Source organism: Podarcis filfolensis (assembly GCF_964270895.1).
Source record: "Podarcis filfolensis genome assembly, chromosome: 15".
NCBI lineage: Eukaryota > Metazoa > Chordata > Lepidosauria > Squamata > Lacertidae > Podarcis > Podarcis filfolensis.
This window is the reverse complement of record NC_139618.1, coordinates 30,260,190-30,282,029: the sequence shown is the minus strand read 5'-3', so window position 1 is coordinate 30,282,029 and position 21,840 is coordinate 30,260,190. Positions and strand designations below refer to the sequence as shown.

The following is a 21,840-nucleotide window of genomic DNA, read 5'->3' as shown; positions in this document are numbered from 1 at the left end:
TGGCTTGTGAACCAATTAATTCACTCATGAGAGCTTTTTATGCTGTTCTGTGGCTGTGCCATAGGAGTCTTGCAAAAATCTGCTCAGAGGAAGATTTAGGGCAGCCCAACTGGGCATCAAGATGAGAAAGGCACCACAGGATCAGCAGTGGTGCAAGCTGATCGGGCGCCTGGGGCGGTGCACATGCCCTGCACCCAGGGGCGGGGCCAGCCACCTCTGGGGTGGGGCCAGCCGGGACAGGATGCTCTGCGGGGCCTCCAAGGAGTCTGCCTGCCTTCTGCCACTCAGCCACCCTACAGCTGAGGGGGAGGCAGCAGGCAGACCGTTTGGGGCAGCACGGAGCCTGCGGGCGCCCAAACCACTGTGTCACTCCCAGGAGAGATGAGTGGCCCGGGCACGCTGCAGGCCCTGCAATGAGTGCTGCCCGGCATTTTGTCACACACACCCAGTGGTGACACCCAGGGCAGCCCACACCCTTCCTCTGCCCCTGCACAACTATGACATGGTGCATATGCAGAATGGAAGACTATCATTCTGCACATGCAGAATGGAAGACTAATGGAAGGCAGGGGGGATGTCAAATTTTGGCCTTGCACAGTGTGCCACTGAAATCTGAAAGACCAAAGTCCTCCCCTTGTTTGATCTTGGCAGATATGTGGAAAATCTGAAGAAAGATTTGGCCTGCTTGATGAACCAATTATGGATCAGGTTTCTTCAAAGCTCAGAGTACTGGACTAGGACTTGGGAGACCAAGGTTAAAAATCCCTTCTCAGCCATGAATCTCACTGGTGACCTTCAGCCAGTCGCTGTCTCTCAGCCTAACCTACCTCACAGGATTGTTATGTGAATAAAACAGAGGGGGGGAACCACCTTCTTGGAGGAAAGGTGGGTTATGCGTGTAATAAATAAATTAAATAAATCAGGCACAGCCCTAATGAAAGACAGGAGGGTCAGAGCAGTAGCTGAAAATGGAATTGTCAATAATAAACAGTTTGGATATAAACTGCAAGCCTGATCAGTCTTATTCTCCTTTTTGCCTCAGCACTTTAGATGGTGAATCTGTCGCTTTTTATTTCTCACTTTACCTGTCTTAAGTTCAGTTCTTCACATTTCTGCATCACATTGCAGTTTCCTTTCTTAAAGTCCTCATGAAAATTCACTAGCATTTTAAAGGTAATTTATCCTATTATGCACATTTTTGTATGCAATGTGGTCTAATTATACACATTTTTCCAAAGCAATTTTCCCTAATATAATGTATTTCTGGATGTTATTTTTCATTGATGCATACATTCTTATGCTCACATTACCCTGGTAGAAACACACAGAGAAGTGCTAATTTTCATGGATGGCTATGTTTCAGTTCACACATTGTGTCATGAAGTGTGAATTAGGTAGGTTCACTTGCAAATGTGAACTGAATCCAATTTATCCCCTGTCCCTACTCATCACCAACAATTACGGTACTGCATTGTTGAGATAAGGCCGTCAGCCTGAGTCAAGCAACAAGAAGGAATTCCAACCTCCAACTTTCAGGGGTTCCCAATAAACAGTGAATCCACCCACTAAAACATACTGGGGCACTCCACATTAATCTCTCTCATGATCGCTTTCCAGAACTTTGGTCACAGGTCTGAGGCAATGCTCCTTCCTGCCAAGAGCTCAAATCACTGCCTCCTTTTTGCAGGAGCCAGAAAACAAGCCTCATCTCATTGCCCGCCTTCTCCACACAGAGCAACTTGTTCAATCCCATAGAAGCGCTGCTGCTGCCACCACAAGGCCAACATTAAAAGAGCAGTGCTACCACTTTGCAAGCTGAATTAATATTCCAAAGGCATGTGTTTTATTTAGGGGATGGTGGGGAGAGAGCAATCTCCCTCCTTTCAATATGCCTGCATTATTAAGGCACCCCACATTTGTATCTGGGCTCCTTTCTAGCACCAGCAAGTACACAGCTGGGGAAAAAGCCGCCGATCATTTCGAGCTCAGTTTTGGGGAATGGCTATTTGAGTCGCCTGCAAATCCCTTAATGGTGGGCAGTGACCAATCAGACCCCAATCAGGAAACATTCTTTGAGTCACTAAGGGCTGCAGCAGACAGAGCACAGCAGTAAAGGACATGCTGGAAGGAAACAGGCTTAATGCAACTGGGAGTCAGGAACGATTTATTAGGAAGCCCAAAATGGTCTTTCCACTTCTAATCTCTACAGCACTGGCAGCAGCTATTCTGGCCCAGCTGAGCAGATGTCAAGACTGCAATCAGCTGGAACAGAAGCAGTTCTGTATCTACAAGAATGAAACGTAAGATCATTTTGATAGGTTTCATTCTCTCCCTCCCTCCCTCTCTCTATGTGTGTGTGTCTTTCTCCCCCACCCCCAACCCTCACATTATTTTTCTCAGCTCATGAATGACAAGCTCCAGCCGAGACATAGCAACCAATGATACCACAGGGCAGCTGATGGAGATGCAAAGTGATGGGCAGCTATGAAATTCTTACAGGCTCTTATGCAGGAGACTGGAAGCTAGGGGCTTTGTCTGCTAAATAGCATCTTGGCTTAATGGCCTAACATTAATGCTGCCAAACCAGGGGGCGTTTTCCCACATCTTTTTTGTCTCAGGGCTGGCTAATCTATGGCTCTGTGGATAATGTTGTAGTACAATTCCCATAATCTCTGGCCATTAGTCATGATGTCTGGGGCTGATGGGAGTTGTAGTTGCACGTTCTCCACGCATTGTAAATCATCCTGCCCTTCTTCCATGGAACTTTGGACAGCAATAAATGAGGTCCTTATCATTAACAACAGACATGTGATTTAGGTTAGGGTGAGACATACTGAGTGACCTTGAGCTAATCACTGAACTTCAGGGGTGATGCAGGATTTGAACCCAAGTCTCCCCAGTTCAAATCCAACACTTCATCTGCAACACATTTGCCCTGCAATTGAAAACTAGATCCAATGTGCAGCCAGTGCAACTCAAGACACCTGCAATCTACAGTGGAAATTGCACATACTTCATAATGTGGAATGTGAAATATCTGCATAGGGAATTCATGCAACACGCCTTTTACCCAGAGGCCCTTCACAGTGCCCCATCTCTGAACCAAGAAGTTGCTGTGAAGCTGGAAGCCATTGGATCATCTGCCAATACTGTTGGAAGAAAGCAGACATTCAGTGCCCACTAAGCAGAGGCCTTCAGCAGTTTCCCACAGACACATTTGGTTTCTACAAGAGTCACATTGCATATGCCTTCTGCACCATGAAACAGATGAATCAAAAGCAGAGAACATATGACAATATAGCACCTGACTTGGGGACACAGTTTCCAAGTCACGTTATGAAAAAACAAAATAAAAAACAGAAGCACTACAGATAATTCTCTATCCGTGTAGCAACAAGAAGCTCAAACACTCATTCTGACCAACATTTTCTGGGTGCCTCACATAAGGAAGCCATTTATAAAAACCAAGTCTACCACACATGGCTAAACACAACACAGTCTACCAGCCATGTAGGAAAGCCCAACAAAGGTGCAATGAACTTTTGGCTTTAGCTACCTGTCTGAGGAGTTGTCACACTATATTACTGGCTGGATTCAAGTTATGCAGGACTTCTTTTAAAGGTGCTCACAAGCTAGAAACAAAAATAAAAAAGCCCAATGAGAAGTTCTCATCTGTTTTGGCAAAGCCACAAGACTTTTATGATGTTCACTCAAAGAGCACTAGTTACTAAAGCTTCAATTATGACATAGAGCTATCAACATTTATCCTTTAAAGCACAAGGATCTCTGTCTGTCAAGGGCTTAATGAAAAACTGTACTGAGGACTTCAGAAATTGCCACAATTAGAGGGAGACAGGATGTATGGTAGAAGCCCACAGATGTGCTCAGAAATGGTTCCTTGGGATGATTGATTGCTCCATTTGAGAAAAATTCTCCTCCCACCTTCCAGGTCAAAATGGATATTGAACTCATTCCCTTTTGGCCCTCCCCTGCAAAGGGTACACTCCCCTATTTATATGACGCATCTGAACTTATTGTAATACAGACTCCTCTTCCAGTCCACCTGCTCTCTACAATTGTCACATCATGACCCAGAATTGAAAAGAAATGGGGTGAGGGGATGTTTATATGCTGGTGAGTGGGTAGCTGTTTTTTTGGTAGAAGCCTTTTGAATAGTTGTTGTTGTTGTTGTTGTTGTTAATAATAATAATAATAATAATTGAATTTATATACCACCCTATACCCAGAAGTCTCAGAATTTTTGATTCCTGATGTAGAGATTATGTATTTGCCACTACAAGTAAATGCTTCTAGTAAAGATAACACTTTACACTGTACTTTCTGAAGAAAGGATGGGGGAAAGAAACCATGTTTTGTTGCACAATTAACCACAGACCGCACAGGGTGAAAAGTTGTAGCTGAGCAGCCAAATGCAATAGCCGGACTGACAGCACTTGGATGGGGAATTATACCCATTTCTGCTAGGATGTTAGCTAGCCATTTGGAAAATCCTACAATTGCAGAAAATTGAAAAACTATTTTTGCAGATAAATGTCTGGAACATGCAATGCCACTTTTTGGCAAGGCAGAAACATGGACACTTTCACACATCTCAAATCTATTATTCACATCTGAACAGCTGCTTCCCAGGGCATTTGTGAAAGGAAATTCCCCAGCAACCAACACCCCTCCCAACAACGTGTCTGAATTAACTGTGCCAGAAAGATTGTTTTATCAACTACTGCAGAATTAGGACACTTGTCTTCATGGCCCAGTGGCTTCCCATAGACATGCGCTGAGTCCTCTTCCCTCCCACCCAGACTGAGCTGTAAATATAGACATAGGCCAGATGCTGAAATTGCTATAGAAGAGGATATCAAATACACCTCCAGCTCAGCTTGATGAGGTTTTGATGCAAATAGGCATCTTCTGAAACACACCACCTGTGCACTCATGCAAGAACATTAAGGCCTGTTGGCTTCTGTCCAAAAACAATCATGAATGACTTAGCAATCTTCTCTATCATCCCTTTCACCTGGGATACAAGTATTTTCTATGCTCATACAGAACATTCCACATTGGCCCACCCAGCAGTACAATCCCTTTATGTTGTGTGTGTTTCAAAACAGCTCAACATATGCTAAGCCATCCACTGTTTAATGGCAGCAGCATTCAACTTCTTACCCCACACTTTTCATGCTATCCAAAAAATGAATCATCAAACACTACAACACCAATTAAAATATTTTTCCCACCCCACAGCATGATTTACAAACTTCCTTCCCAAATTTTCAGGAGTCTGAGGTGGTCCCACCCACATAACCTACTATTGTCCTGTCAGTCCAAGTACTTAAACTACAAATGAATGCACACTTATCTTGCTCAAGTACCATCATCTACTAATAGCAGCAACCCACTCTTCTAAATGAACATCTGACAGCTTAAATACTACCACTTCACAATTGCTGTTCTAGAGCAGACATCCCCAACCCTGTGCACTGCAGATGCTGTTGGACTACAACTCCCATCAGTCCTAGCCAGCATCCTCCATGGATAGGGATGGTGGGAGTTGTAAGAAAATAATAATAATAATAATAATAATAATAATAATAATAATAATAATAATAATAATAGAAGGCACCAGGTTGGGAAAGGCTGTTCTAGAGTTATCTCCTATTATATAGATCCAAACATGATGGTGATAATCCATATAAATTAACCTGGAGAAGATTGCATGAAATGAACTGCTTTCCCTTGTTCTCTTTCCCATTCCCCCCGCTCCCCACCGAAAGGAAATCTGCTTCAGCCAAACTGGTCATTATGCAAGTTCAGTCAATCTAGCTTGTTACTGAGCACCCAAGTAGCACTGACATTTATTTAATCTTCATAGCACTGTTGACTATGTACTTAAATATTGCACAGTTATGGAAGACATTTGTTTCCAAGAAGCTTATGCTAAATCGCTGTGATATAAAGGAAACACTTAGCCATTATTGACATTTACTGACTCCTGGCAGTATATAGTCTATGTTCTCATTTGTGCCATAGAATATATTTGGAAAGAGTCTGTGGTAGAAAAAATAATCAAGGCTCTTCATTTTTATTTCTTTTTAGAGAGCAACAGCAAAAGACAATCAGTGAGAAGTAGCCGGCTCTGCATAGTAGGGCAGGGTGGCAGAGCTCAATAGATTTTATGTAATGTAACATGCTTTCTATTTCCATGGAGTATATGGGGAGGGAATGGGCTTGGAGAATCATCTGTACATGGAAGAATGATTAACATGCATTTCTTAAACTTGGACAAAATCGTGTGCACAAATAAGGTTCCCAGCAAGATGTGGCAGCCAAAGCTATATATGCACAGCCTGGCAAATACTTGCAATACTACTGACTGGCAATTTGGAATGGGAAGCAGATGACTGGGTTTGGCCACCACATCAAGACAAATAACTGATTGCATCCAACTGGTCCATATATCACAGCCCCAACTGCTGAGTGTGCATGGAGCTGGATTGGATCTTCTGTTCAAGGAGATAGGACCCCTGCAATTTTTATGGCTTTCTGTAAGGCAGCAGGGTAAAAGTTTGTAGATCAACCCCATTGTTTACCCAATGCCAAGTAAGCAAATGGTCACTAGTTTTCCTTCAGCACAAGTTCAATCACACGTGGCTGTGAGTTAATCATTGTTCACATCACAGTGAAGTTTAAGGAAGGTGATGCAGTTAGCGCCAGTAATAACACAAGAGGGAAATGCTAGTTTTGGTACTTAGATATACTCTTTTTCCTTTTCTTCATGAATGGAGATAGAAAGTCCAATTTCCTTGCTTGGAATCAAAGTTAATCAGTACCTCAAAAAGCTAACATGGGAGGAGGGGGTGTGCTAAAAAAAGGTGGCAAAAATGGTTGTATCTAGACTACAAAATTATAGCCATTCCATTTAAAGAATCAAATATTTTATCAAGATACAGAGAATTTAACTCTCACTTCTTATAGATTACACTCAATTTTCACTAAGATAGAGGTACTATAATTACATCAGTGTGGCTGGGCCTAAAAATGTTTTTGGGGAATACAACAATGCAAATCTGAATAGACTGCATGATCGTTTTAACCATGCCTCCAATAATAGCACTATCAACATCATGATGTGTACATAACTACACTGAACGTACTCATGTTTAAATTTACCAAAGAGATTTACAACACACCCTTCCACCATTAATTTCTTCCTTCATTCTCTTATTCAGTGCATATTAATGTGCCCCACCAAGCATAGAATAGCCACGGGGGGTAGGATTGGGGACACTGGGAAAGCCTGTGCATGTTGGCTACCAGCCCATAATGAGCGGATTGTGTTCATCTACCATCATGTGCTGCTTTCGAAACAGCACATGCAACAACTGCTTGCTGAGTATTCATGTTGGCTTTTTAGAAGATGAATCCTGTGCATGGCACAGAACTTACTAGTCAAAACTTAGAACCAACTTGCAAAATATTTTGCCTTTCACTGCTACACACTTTGATAATCATGTGAATAGGGTAATATATAGAAAACGTGGAACTTCAGCATATGTTGATTCTAGTACATTGTACAACAATCTTCTCTATTTGGGTGCCCTCTAGATGTTGTTGGACCTCCATTCTTATCAACCTTGGCTAACATAACTGACCGCCAGGGATGGTGGGAACTATCTTTCAAAACATCTGCAGGGCACCAGTTGTGGAAAGGCCGAACTACAAGATTAAAGTCTGTACACACTACAGTGTTTCAGTGAGTAGTCATGAGTTTCACTTCTAAAACAAAACAAGAGGGGGTGTCTTCTGGTGTTAGAAATAGGTAGAGACTTTGTCCTACGCAAAAACCCCAACCACGCACATGTAGAGTGTATTTGTTGGAGAGTGATGAACTCTACTAAAGCAATTAAGTAAGGGGAAACCATATTAATACTTATTTCTGAAATCATTAACATAGATTCCATTCATTAACATTAATGCAAGCTATTCAGCAACTCAGGAACAATGATGCCTTAAAAGCAGTGCATTTTTTAAGGAAAGAAAGGTGCCGGTACTCACCATGAAGTTGTTACAGTAAGTGACACACTTTTAACATCTGAAGAAGAAGAAGAAGAAAGGTGCAGGTACCCCTGCAGTACCCCTGGAAAAAAGCACCGCTAAAAGTATTTAACTGGAAGATTGTACTTAATGGGGAAAATACCTTCTCACATGAGAACCTAGCAAGTGTGATCTCACAGCAGACATTTAACACATGTCAGAAAGTTTTAGACAGGGAACTGGCATAATAGTTGCTTCTGAAAAACTAACCGCTGCATCAAATGTTTAAAACTTCTAAGGCACAGCAAAGTAAAGGGCAAATGTGGCAAACATGTGTTCAGCACAAAAATGTGCAGGCAACTCCTTGGTAAGTGTACGTGCATTGCAAACCTGTGGTTGCTTCCATGAGAAATGTGATAAACCCTTAGAACTCAAGCCTCAGTACATACAGAGTTAATTGCTGGAATTGGCTGCCAACATCAATCCAAAGAGCTGGTTGGTACAATTGCAGTCAATTGGTCCACCTCCATAGCCCCAGCTGCTGAATGTGCGTGGACACCGTGCATCTAGGTGGGAATGTAAAGACCTGTGTGACATGTTCTGACACATTACAACAGCCTCTCAAGGAGTCATTGACCAAGCAGAAGGGATGTTAACATTTTCAGGTATATAAGGAGGACCTGGGAGGTCTCTGCTCTCCAGGGGCACAACCATACTGGATCAACATTTGCTTCCTCTTTGGTTCTTTAGAGAACTGAAAATGTTAGCATTAAGTTGCAGAAGAGGGTAATGGTAAGGAGGGGAATCATGTTGAAGAATGCACCTCACAATAAGAGGCAGCGGGGGGAAGGTTGCACTGTCACCAAACGTACAAACACAAGGAAAAGCCCACCTATGGGTTCAAAGGGGGAAATTAACAATTTTGTGGAGATCTTCCAACGTTCTGTTTAAGATTTCTTAAGAGAGCTCAAGAGCAAGGTGGATTTCAGCCTTGGGGTGAAGGTGAGAAAATAGCTGGTGCCACCCCTCTCCTTGTAAGTGATCCCTAGCTTCGTATTTCCTGCAGTATTGTACTATAGGGCAAGGGTTGGGAACCACAGGCCCCTGGGCCAAAAGCAGCCCTCCAAACCTCTCTGTCTGGTCCTCAGGACTCTCCCTGGGCCACAACCCCTACTACATCTGCTTCACACCCTTCTTGAGTGTTTTTTGCCTGTCTGGGATGCATCCTTGAAATCCAAAAATGCCTCTTTGCTGCATGGATGGAGGAAAGACAGGGGTGCCTGAGTATGTGTAGAAACTAGCCTAGTGTACAAAAGCTTCCCCTCCCCATTCATTGCTCCACCCAATTTTGCCTCAGGCTCCACCTATGTCTGATGTTTGGATCTTGGAAGGTTGGCCAGAAAGGAATGCAACCCTCTTCTGAGGGAGTAAGTTTCCCATCCCTTTTGAGAAGTTTTAGTGAGTTGCTGTTGAATTCTGTAATTGTATTTTATGGCCTGTAGTTGTTATGGGTTGTTGATTTTTCAATGAAAAGAAGTATATAAATGTAAATAATAAGGACAGTAGTAGGCTTACAGGGCAGCTTATTTCCTCACAATACCAGGGACATTGTGAACATTAAAGTGGTGACTAGGTCAGAAAAATAGGTCCCCTGCTGCAAAGTGAGGTATCAATGGTGGGGCCCCAAAGGCAGGGAACCAAAGCACTGGCAGGTGCCCAAGGATGTCAAATGCTGATGCCAACCATGCTCAAAGGAATATTGCGAAGTTTACATTTAAGGCTATCAGCAAATGTACCAGGAATAAGCTGGTGTATTGCTATTAGATTGTTTTAAAAGCTCAAAAGTTAACTTTGTTTCACCTCATTGCACCAGTGGACAAGTCTCTCCCCTTTATTTGCACTGTGTGCTATCAAGTTGTCTCCAGTACCAGACAAGGAAGAAAACCTAGAAGAGTCTGAATTAAAGGCATAGCCCAGTTTGCAAAGAATCAGATGCACAAAAGCAGCAGATATGATTCCATGAAGATTCTTCCTTTAATTAATGAATTCTTCCAAGAAGAAATTAAAGGGGAAGTAAGTTCCACCCAAAATAAAAGGCATTTACTTCCATGGGTTTAGGAATGGGCTTAAGAATGAAGCAGCAGTAGCTCAATGTAAGCATGTCAAGAAGGATTGCACTTCAGAAGTTCTTCTTTTCTGAAGTGCATCTCACAAAAAGGGAAAGAAAAGTCGACTTCTGCATATTGTATACCCTGTTAACAGAGTACTTTAAAGCTAGACAGGGCAAAGCAGTACACTGTCTTATGCAAAATACCTTTTCCTAACTCTGTCATCTGCCTGCCCTGCAAGAGCATTAGCTTCCTAGGAGCAATCTGGAATTTTGCATGGTAACTACAGCTTGCTGCAGGTGTACCTGACCTGTGCACACCAAGTACTTAGTATGGCAATGTATCTCAATCAGGGCTGCAATTCACTCATGTATTTGCTGTAGGAAATTCCATTGTAGTAACACAGTACACGCAGCAAAAATTGACCGCCATGGACGCCATGGAGTTATGGGGGTTGGGGGGTGAGCAGCATTAGCATTACTTCTCTTTTTGAACTCTTTTATGCTCAGTACATACATGTAACCCCTATCCTGCAATTCTTAGAACTTTCTCCTACACAGGAGACTGGAGTTTTCCCATATGAAAACCTGGGAAAGGGTCAAAACATTGTCCCTTTGATTTAGTTACACTTACTGTGACTTGATGTAAGTATGCAGATACTGCGGAAATGAATCCCCTCTTTTGCGCTGGGGGTTTGATGCCTTCTGGAAGCACGTCTTCCATTAAGGACTAAAAGAAAATACTTTATAAGACCTGCAACACCCTCCTCACCAAGTATCAAACACAAGAACAGCAGGCTAAGGAATAAGAACTCTGTAACACTGACAGTCCTAGCTCCACTTCAGCATTATCAAGGAAGTCCTAAGAAACATCAGGCTCTTAATGTAGGCTTTAAGTCCTGCATAATCAGAGCTTAATTGAAGGGCCATGCTCCACTCCAACTTATAGAGAAACAAAAGTGCATGTATCACAGTTCTTGTGAGAAGCGGCTCTTTCTTCCATCCTGATCCCTGATCAGTTGCTTAGTAGACCATTCCTTTGTCCTTTGGAGGGCATCATCTGGAGGGCATGACGATGGCTACCTCTGGAATAGGCAGAGACAACAGCAGGGAGGAGGTGGTAGGCTTCCAAACCCACCCAGGGTGGCAGGCTTCCAAAACCTGGAGACACCACTGAAATGGACCTATAATGAGGTCCTTATGGTAAACCACAGCCCATAATATCTGACATGAACGTGATGTACCTATGCCTATACGAATTCCTATGTTTTGCAACCTGGTGTGATTTAGACCTCCATGCCACCGACTCTCAGTATATGGTTGTTGTTTTCTCTGGTGTTCAAGTGGAACTGGAAAAATGCTAACCCATGCCCCCCCCCAAGTATGCTCATTTTATCAGAGTTAGAGTCATGAGTCACAGAAGAAAACCCCCCAAAGGATCGACCACAGCAGTGCCAGGGGCTCCCTGTGTGTGTGACAGCAAAGTTCTACTCAGGGGCACAAGGAGGATGTAGTTCAGCTGTGACCGGACGTCACCACACTCCAGATCTGACAGACGGCAGGGGGCCTCTCTGTTTTTGTTGTTCCCATCCTAAAAATACTTTCATACCAAGGAATGAGAATGAGATAAATAAGAGGGCAATGGGGGGGGGGGACCCTACAGCAAACACACACATACACAAACAAGGACTTCACGCTTTTTTCTATGACAGGGTCACTTCTCTTTCCACCAAGGCACACGGTTGATGCCTCTTGCTAGCAGGAGGTAAATTGCCTTGTGACATTATACCAGTTTTTGTGAAGCACTATAGCCCTGACAGCTTAGGGAAAGCAGCAGCACAAGGAAAAACAACCAGCAGGAAAGGAGGGAGGAACACACAGAGACCAAATATACGCAACACTGGCAGCTGTCAAATTTCTGAGCCAGGACCTGGTTTTCTCATTGCCAACTATAGAGACAAGAACCCCACCTCCCAACACGCCACACAAAGTCACAGAGAAGAGGTTTCTTTCCCTGTGCCATCTTAAGAGAAGCCAGAGCCCGACTGTTCACAACAGTGCATTTTAAATCTGAGTCTTTAGAGATCATATCCTTAATTATTTCATAACCTCTCTTAAGACCATAGGCGCGGGGGGGGGGGGGGAGGCAGTGAGACCAGGAAGTTGGCACAGTGGATTTGCCACTGGACATTTACATGTTGTAGATACGATTGAAATCTGGCTTTGAAGAGCATGTCTGAAAATTATTCTGCTAAGAGGCTTTAAAAAGGCTCGGTGGGGAAGCAGAAATGTATTAGCAGGCTCTTCTCCAAAAAGGTAGCTGCACTTTACATAGTGAAACGCCAGCTGAGACAGGTCAAACCGATACCTGTTTAGCCAGAGCTGAGAACGCACAAAAGTATAACATGCTTAGGAAGCAATTATAATAATAAAGGACTAGAGACTCCCACAATATGGGTCGGGGCTATGTGCCAAGTTTCTCCCCCCCCCCCACACACACACCAGACATACTCTCTCCTAGCGTAACATCCCACAAATGCAAAGAAATGAACAGGTGCACTTGTTTGGCCAAGTGTAAGATGCTGCAGGATAGCCATCATGCAGACCTTTCAAACACCTACATAAAGAACCTCTACTACATTTTGCATGTTGTACTTCTATCCACATCTCTTGTGTGCACACAATAGTTCCTTGCAGATCTGAAGGGAAACCTATTTGGCTTCAGGCCAGATTCTCAAACATTGAATTGCATACTCTTGAAGCAAGCTGATGTTTGTGTGTGTGTGTGTTTGTCAGCAAGATACTGGATGATCTTCACATGGGACGAGACTTTAGGAGCTTGTCGTGTAGCTACAAGGACTAGAAACGTACTTGTTTCCAAGCAATTTGTTAATCGAGACCTCTGAAATTCTAACAAGATCCCATAGGACTCACAAAAAGCCACATATAGTTTGAGCAGGACACCAAACAACTGAAGTGCCGTTGTTGTGACATTGTGGCAGTCACTTCATAATGCAAGGCAAGTAAGAGGAGAAAATTACATCCATATTTTCATCACCACCTAAGTGTTGAAAAATAGTACCTTTATGAATATACATCTACTTATGGACAGAAGTCAATATGAACATCAGTAGGGACTGTATGCAGCAGCTGAAAGGAGAAAGCTGTCTGAACACATCTCGCCCGACTAACTCCTTTAAAGTAGGCTTCAAGTGCCGGCTTGGTATTAGCCACCAAGCTGATCTAAGCAGTGATGTAATAATTGTATCGAAGCCAGCTACACTCCAGTGGGCTAGTAACCCAGTTTCATGCCATCAAACCTAGCTGCACACCAATGAAATTAGGTTCTTCTACAGGAAGGAGCAGTAGCAGCTCTGAGAAAAAGAGACTTTGCCATCACCTCGCCAGACACTAAAGAGCTATCAGAGGCACACTGGACAGGAGAATCATATCCAACCATGCTGAACAAAGCAGCTGCTTTTAAATACCATCATCTTTATTTTAACAAAGCAACTTTTTTTAAAAAAGAAGAAGAAATAAGGTGAGAAAAAGAAACTCAAACTTCCAGTCTCCCCTACATATCCATTCCCAATGGTATCTAAGGGTATGAAGGGAAACTGCTAGTTCTTTTAAAGGAGGGGGGAAGAGTTCTATATTGCAAAAGGACCTGAATCTCCACTACAAAGAATGCATCAGCTTTGGTGCAGGCTTATCAATTTAGTAATTCTTTGTTTTAAGTGCAAGAGAAGCAGCATGGAGAAAAGGCACTATGATACAACATAGGCAGCAAAAGTAGAGCAGTTGTAAACAAACTGATAGCTGCACAGTCTCATGCTTTCAGAAAAAGAGAATGAGATGGGGTACAAAAGCAATTTCTCGATTAAGCACCAAAGCACTAACTTTTCTTCTTAATTTAATCAACAGATGGACCTGTTGTGTTCAGTTTGAAAAACAAAGCACACACACTGGTCCCCAAGAGCTATGCTGGGATGGTGGGTGAGCAAAACACAGATGGCACTCAGCTTTGGCACAAGGTGATGGTGGGTGTTTCCAGGGCACATGGAAAGCTGAGTTATCCTCACTCCCCTTATTCCACAGGTGAGTGCTTTTGCCCGCAGCCATGAACAACATCATAATAACCCAGAATAATTTATGGGTCTATTCTCCAGACATCTATAAAAATGCAGGAACAGTTGCTGTGGAAAGATGCAATGCATGTAGGTGACCCTAAAGGAAAAAAACACACCTGCCCATCAGTTGTCTGCACAGTGTTTCAACATAGGACATAATGGACTTCAAACCCAAATCATCTCACTGGGTGTACCTACTGCTCCCTCTCCTGTAGAAGCAGACAAGTCAAATTCAAGTCAACGTGACACCCCAGGAAAAAACGCACGACTGTTCTGTGTGCAGCCTTTATGTATCCAATGGACACAGATACCTGAACAGAAACAATCAGGAGACTATAATTACTAATGCCTAAGAGAGAATGGTAACGCACCTTCCCGCTGCGCCGCTATGCACGCTTGCTGGGAGGGTCTAAGCGGCACTTACTTCCGAGTAAACGCGCACAGGCTCGGACTGCCTATCATCCTCTCATCATCATCATTTTAAAAACTCATCATCACCTCCTCTTCAGTCCTACTCCCCAGAAGCCAAAAAAAAAAGCACCCCCTCCTGGTTTGGCTATATATGGAGGAACAGAAACATTTGGAAGCTTTTTTAATAATAATAATAATAAATAATACACGCCAAGATCTCCCCTCCCGAACAGTAGCTGAAGCATAACAATAGCAAACTCATCCCGCCCGTCCATCCCCCCGTTTGTTTGTTTTTTGGTGGGGGTAGATTTACAAAAAACATGCACCAGCTGCTTAAACCCTTCACTTCCAACTGAAACAGCGATACGCCAAGAAGAAGCGGCGGTTGGGGGCTGGAGAGGAATAGCAGGGGGATGAGGAAACCAGCTCCAAAAACAAAAGTCATCGGAGTTCCTTCCTCCTCCTCCTTTTGCCCAGCTGCGAGAGACACATTGGCCGCAAATGCCTTCATCACCACCATCATCATCCCCAACCCACCTGGAAAGTTAAAAAGAAATAGAGAGAGAAACATATATAGATGGGTCCTACCTTGACTGAAGAGGAAGAAGCAGAGGAGGACGAGATCTGTCTGAAAAGCTTTCATTCCTTAAGAGTTCGGCGGGGAAATAAGAGAGACGAACTTGCGCGCTTAAGCAGTTTCGGGGGCTAGCTGTATCTGCCTCCCGATGCTCTCGCCTGCCTTCTCTTGCCGGAGCCGTCTTCCTACACACCGGCGAAGCGTTCGCTGGGTTGGCAGCAATAGCGGCGGCGGCGGCGGCGGCGGCTCCTGCTTCTGCTGCTAAGGCGGAGATGGAGTTTAGTTGCTCAGCCTCGCTCGCTCTCCCGGCGCCTACCTCCTCTTCGCTCATGTACGCGCTCTTCTCCGCTCCATTCCCTGGCTCTCTCAGCCTCGCCAGCCTCCTCCCGAGGAGCTCCTCCCACAGCCGCTGCCTGGACTGACTGACACGCCGACTGGAGTAGTCTTTAAAGAGGAACGACTTGCGAGCAACCTGGGAGAAGGAGGGCGGTGGGGTTATTCTCTCCCCCTTCCTCCTTCGCCTCGTCCTCCTTTACAAAATCTGTGCTGCTATTATTACAAGTTCAAGTAATATTTTTTGTTGCTGTTAGTGCAGCCTGAGACAGCCCGATCCCTGGGCATGTTTTGCTCAGAAGAAGCAAACCCCTTCTGAATTCAATGAATCGCCAAGCTCAGGGAAGCCTGCTTGTGCCACCCGCACACCTGCCGGAGAGAATCTCGCGCGGAAAACGCTGAAGTTTACTTCTGAGGAAACGGCCCTTACGCGACTATTCCAGGCGTGCTTTCTCAGAAGTAAACCCACTGCGGTCAATGGGATTACTCTCTAGTAAGTGGGCATAGAATTGCAGCTGTAAAGGGTTGGTAGGAAGGCTTCTCTTCTACAGGAATGAAATTAACATCTCCCCACCCTGCTCCCTTCCCCCTCTGCCTGTTTTTGAAAGGGAATCTTGCAGCCCGATCATATGCATGCATTTATTTGCTCTGGAAACTAAGTCCCATAGATTTCGATGAGACTTGCTGCCAGGTGTACAGTATATGCTTCGGATGGCAGCCTTGCCGTGCCGATCTAATACATGGTTTACGCTGAAGAAAGTTCCACAGAGAGCCCAACTTACTCGCAAGTAAGCGCATAGACACGCAGCTCCCGGCACAAAAGAAAAAAGACCCGGAGATTCCTATTCTGAGCACACATACTGGAAAGTAATTTCTACGGAAAACTCGAAGCATGCATGTACGTACAAGGTTGGACAGGGAACGGTGGCTCAAATGCCGGGGGCTCCTATGCCTTTCAGAACCGCGCAACAGAGAGAGGATGTTTTAGCAGGTGCAACTTCGCTCCCTCCATATAGAATGCAAGATGGTTCTAAGAAGCAGAAGAGCACGCGCCAGTAAAGAAGCTGGCAATCCTCCTGAGCTACAGTTTGGATCCCAGGCAGAAAACAGAGGAAAAGGATGGTTGATAGTTGCGACTGAGTAAAATAAGCCTGCATTGTAAAGAACCCCCCTTACTTGCTTTTAAGCGAAGTTCTCTTTCTCCGGTTGTAAAGGGAAAGACTTCAAAATGAAACAGCTATCAAGAGCGCAAAGCGCTACAGTCCCTTAATGCCGCAAGTTCTTGGAAAGGGTGGCAGGTGAATAACCTGCTTGATTACTCTTGAGACTAACACCTGAGCTCTTGAAGATTACCTTTCCTGGAAAGCAGTGCTGCCGAGGAGGAGGGGGGGGAAGCTGTCTGAAAAGTTATTGTGAGGTATTTAAAGGGCTTAAGGCACAGGCCCCTAGCAGACGTTTGCATATACTTTATAAAAATTCCTCCTGAAAATGTAACAGCAGTTTAACTAAAAAAACGACAAGAGAAAGAGGTCCTGGAGCTCAAGCTCCCTGGGCAATTTCTGTGTCACTCGTTTTTCCAATCTTAGGGTTCAATTCTTCACAATTCCACACTAGTTAAGATTTTTTTAAGTCCTCATGAAAATTCATTCAGCATTCTAACATGAATTTCTCCTAATGAACACATTTTTGTATGCAATTCTGCCTAATATATGCATTTTTGCAAAGCAGTTCCCCCACCCCTAAATATAATGCCTTGTGGATGTTGTTTTCAATAAACTATAAAAAACACAGAATAATGTTTGTAACAGTATTGTTATGCACATTTTACCCTAGTACGTGCATTTTTGCACACATTACTTAGCTGGATAACTGCGGTGTAAAATTCAGAGAAGCGAGAATTCCAAATGATGGCTGCATTTTGGTTTGTGTGTAGTTTCAGAAACTGCAAATTAGGTAGGTTCGCTTTTAAATGTGGACTGAATCAGATTTTACCCTTGTCCCAGCCTTCAAAGCCCTACTGGCTGTATGGTTGTCAGCTTCTCCCTGTCTTTTTTTTAAAAAAACAACAACAAAAAACTAGATCTCAGGTGCTCTACTAGATGAAAAAAATCAACAGATAATGTTAACCACTATCCTGGTATTTCAATGCCATAAAAAGATTTACCCGTTGAATTTCTGACCTGCCATGGAGCAAGCCAGCACACATAGGAGTACTTGGTGGCAGAGTGGGGGGAGAGTAGATGGTAGGTACACACCCTGTATTTTTTCTATTTTATTGGTTATTGTTTTTATACCATCAGAACTTAAATCCTAAACTTATTAATTTTCTTTAGCAAAATAATAATTTGTTCACTTATTAAGGGAGTTCTCTGTTATTATGCAGGGTATATGGATGGTTATATAAGTACTGCTTGTTCTGATTTCTTAAGCGAGTCTTGACACCTGAGTTGCAATCTTATTGTTAAATGAAGAGTGTTTTTCAAAACAAAATAATTATTATTTGATTTTTTTCACATAAGGGTTTATGTAATCCTTGTCCTCATTTATCCCTTTCTCTTTATTGTTTCTACTGGCAGACGTAAGAGAAAAGTGAAATAATGTCCTTAAAAAACACACAAAAAAATTATTTCTGAAATATACTCAGATGAGCTTCAACAGGAAAGCAATTTCTGCGTTGTAGGAAAGCTGCTGGGAATATATATATATCTTCACCAGATGCAATTTCTTATAATTCAGTATGTGTGTGGTTGTTATTAGGAGAGATCCTGTGGAGTAGAGTTGTTCAGTCTAGACCCAACTGAGCTCCTCTTTCATGTACTGCAGCCTTTGCCCTCCAGATGTTTTAGACTACAACTCACATCAACTCTAACCAGCATGGGGCTGATGGCAGTTGCAGTCCGAAATGTCGGGCTGTGGGGGGAAGGCACCGGATTGGTGAAGGCTAATATAATGTTAATAGATATTTCACCAGCCACTGCAGGTTTTCTTACTACAGTGTTGCCACAACAAAACAAAATCCATCGGGGAAAGGGGAAAGGCCTTGTGGTAGATCCCATGTTTGGCATGCAGGTTGTCCCAGGTTCAATCCCCATCATCTCCAGGTAAGGTTCAGGAGGACTCACATCTGAAACCCTAGAAACCCACTGCAAGCCAGTAGACAATACTGAGCTGGATGGACTTGACATAAGATTACTTCTGATGTTCATAGTTCTCATGTAACCTTAAAGCAGACCTTCACAATTTGTGACATGTCAGAATGAATGCCATCTGCCATCTAGGCCAGTCCACAAAATCTACCTAGCAACCTCCTGAATTTTATGCCTGCCAAGGACTGGAGGAAAATGGATTTCAAAAGCATATGAGAGGCCACAGTATATGGCTGGTGGTGCAATGCTTAATCAAGTAACTAGTTAGATTAACCAATTATGAAATCTATTGATCAGCTAAAAAATTAACTGGGCTGATTTTTTTTAAAAGGAATAATTTGTATACTAGAAGAAACTTTAACAAACAACCAAACACCTAATGAGCATGAACTTAAAATATGTATTCCGCTTTCTACCCCATGCAGAACAGGATGAGTCTCCTAAGGATACTTGATGAACGTGCATCAGCACAAAGGATGGTGTGTGTGTGTGTGAGAGAGAGAGAGACAGAGAGAGAGAGAGAGAAAGACAGAGACAGACACAGACAGAGTGCTTTAGATCAGTGATAGTCAACCTAGTGCCTTGGACACCAACTTCCTGACTATTGGCCATGGTGACTGGCAGAGCCGGATTTAGGTTTGATGAGGTCCTAAGCTACTGGAGGTAATGGGGCCCTTTATATGTCCAGCTGTCCTTTGTCAACAACCAATTGTCACTGTTTTTTTGTGTTGAATATATGCTATATGGTAATTTATGGACTTAATAGGTATCTAAAGCTATTTTATTTGTTTTTTTATCTTATATTTTGGAAATGTGCATCCAGGCTTCTTTCCTTTAATTATTTTTGGGGAACCCTCAAGAGAGTGGGGCCCTAAGCTATAGCTTGTTTAGCTTATACGTAAATCCAGCACTGGTGACGAGTATGTTGGGAGTTGGAATCCAGCATCTGGATGGCCACTCCTGCTTTAGATCAGTTGTTTTCCTTGCATGCAAATTTTAATTAAATAGTTAATTGACTAAAAGCCATGCAGTAAATCGGTTAAGATTTCCACATTTAGATGACTGCCAATGCCCTAGTCACAAATTGTGCAGGGGCAAAATATTTAACCCAGAGAGTAACCACTTTGAGTTAAGGCAGGGGTGGTGAACTTCCAGAGGTTGCCTGAATTCAGCTCCTGTCCTCTTTAGCTAGCATGAGCAATGGTCAGGATCAAGGATGTTGTGTGCTAGAGACCAACACCATCTGCAGGGCCACAAGATCCCTTGATTTAAGGGTTCCTGGATTGACATATGGAAAGAAGCAGTTATCTATTTTATTTTATTTGTGTTTTGAGGGGTAGGGTTTTGTCAAACAGTAAAGGTCACATTTCTGTCTGATGTGTGTGCTAATCCCTACACCTCGGCATCTTGTAGATTATAAATCAGCCTGTTCTTTTCTTGCAGACACTTAAATCTCCTCAGACAAAAAATCAATTTGGAAAATGACTTTTTATAATCAACATAAATGTATACGGTTAATATAGCGCGGCTTTATATATAAAAAAGAACACAGGGAGAAGTTATTAACTTTATGTTCTTAATCAGGGAGTGCTTGGTTGGGAATTGTTTTTGTGGGTCATCCCTAATTCTAGAGGGCTTCGCCAACCTGGTGCCCCCAGATGTTTAAGACTACAACTGTGCTGGCTGGTACTGATAGAAGTTGTAGTCAAATTATATGGAAGACTGGTGATGGTTGATGCAGGTTAAGAAAGGGGAGGGTACCTGTGACAAGGAAAAAGCTGATGGGTATGTTTTTTCCAGTGTAATAGTGCAGAGCAGAAAAGGGGAATTTATTATTCTCCAGAGGTTGTCTGACTCCAAGTCTCACCAGCCCCAGGCAGCATGGCCAATGGTCAAGGGTGATGGGAATGGTGGTCTAGCAACAGCTGCAGAACCACAGGTTCTCCATCCCCATAATGGGGCTGAATACAAGCAGTACATTTAAAGCACATGACTTCCCAAAGAATCATGGAAACTGTAGTTTACCTCTCACAGAGATGTAAGTCCCAGTACCCTTAGCAAACTACAGCAGTCAAGATTCTGAGGCGAAGTCATGTGCTTTAAATGTGCCTTATGTTTATGGTATGCAGCAGCCAGGGAGTTGGAACAGATTTTTGAAAAAATGCACTTCCTGGCTTTTTCCTTGTGGGATCCGCAGACACAAAGATGGCCCAATGATACATCCAGAAGGTGAAATAATTTTTCCTTCCACTTACTTGTTTTCCTGTTGCTGGACAACCTTCTTGTCCTCCCATCATTTCCATGTATTTACAATCTAGCAAAAATGAAGTTCCTCTGTTGAATGCCTAGACCGGTGGTGTTGGGGAAAACAACCACACAAAGCTGTTCCTTTTTTTGGTTTTAGTACAGCAGTTCAGGGCATAGGAGCATTGCCACAAAGATGCAAGTGGCAACCTTAATTTCCTTGCTCCTCCCTCTGAGCGGCAGACAATTGGCAGACAGGGCTTATGAGAGAATGGGGGAATCCTGCTGGGTGTGTGATGGACTGACTGCCTTTGTGAAAGATTCCCTTCTATAATCTTAAAGATTATAGTGTAGTCCTATATAGTGCAGTCCTAGGCATTTCTTAAAATCTCACTGACTGGGCTCATTCCCAGGCAGATAAGTATATGATTCCATCCTAAGGGGAGGCCAAAAAATTGTGTGGCTCAGGGAATAAAAGTATGTTTCACAAATTTGGTTCAACTAACCAGCAGCTTCAGCATGTGGCATTGAAATGGCAGTTATTTGGGGCAGAGAACCGAAAGGGGCATGTGCTGCGAAAAGCACCCCACCCTGCTCCATTTCAACATGTCTGGCCACTGTTAAAAGACATAGGGGCATGGAACCAATTAAAAGGTGCCAATTGTCCACTGAGACAGAGCAGGGAGAGGAATGAAAAGTTAGAAATTGTCAAGTTTCAAGACTAGCCCTTCCCTCTTCTTCCATAACCTAGTGCAGAGTATCTGCTCTGTGTACAGAAGGTCTCCGGTTCAATCCCCAGCAAGTACAGCTAGGACTGGGAATGTTCCCTTTTTGAAACCA

General features: G+C 43.3%; 1 protein-coding gene across 3 annotated transcripts in view; it reads right to left on the bottom strand.

Annotated features, from left to right (window-relative positions):
* KIRREL3 (kirre like nephrin family adhesion molecule 3) overlaps window positions 1–21,102 on the bottom strand; it is a 738,847-nt gene extending 717,745 nt beyond the window's left edge. For 2 of the 3 annotated variants that reach the window (XM_083588556.1, XM_083588558.1), the window contains exons 1-2: window positions 21,012–21,102; window positions 15,289–15,749 (exon numbers count right to left, since the gene is read on the bottom strand). In XM_083588556.1, the coding sequence (XP_083444682.1) occupies window positions 15,289–15,343 (55 nt within the window). In that variant the 5' untranslated portion in view covers window positions 15,344–15,749; window positions 21,012–21,102. Of the gene's footprint in view, window positions 1–15,288; window positions 16,065–21,011 lie in introns of those variants that run through there. The other variant, XM_083588557.1, reaches the window with a different exon arrangement.
* Between the last annotated feature and the right edge of the window lie 738 nt (window positions 21,103–21,840).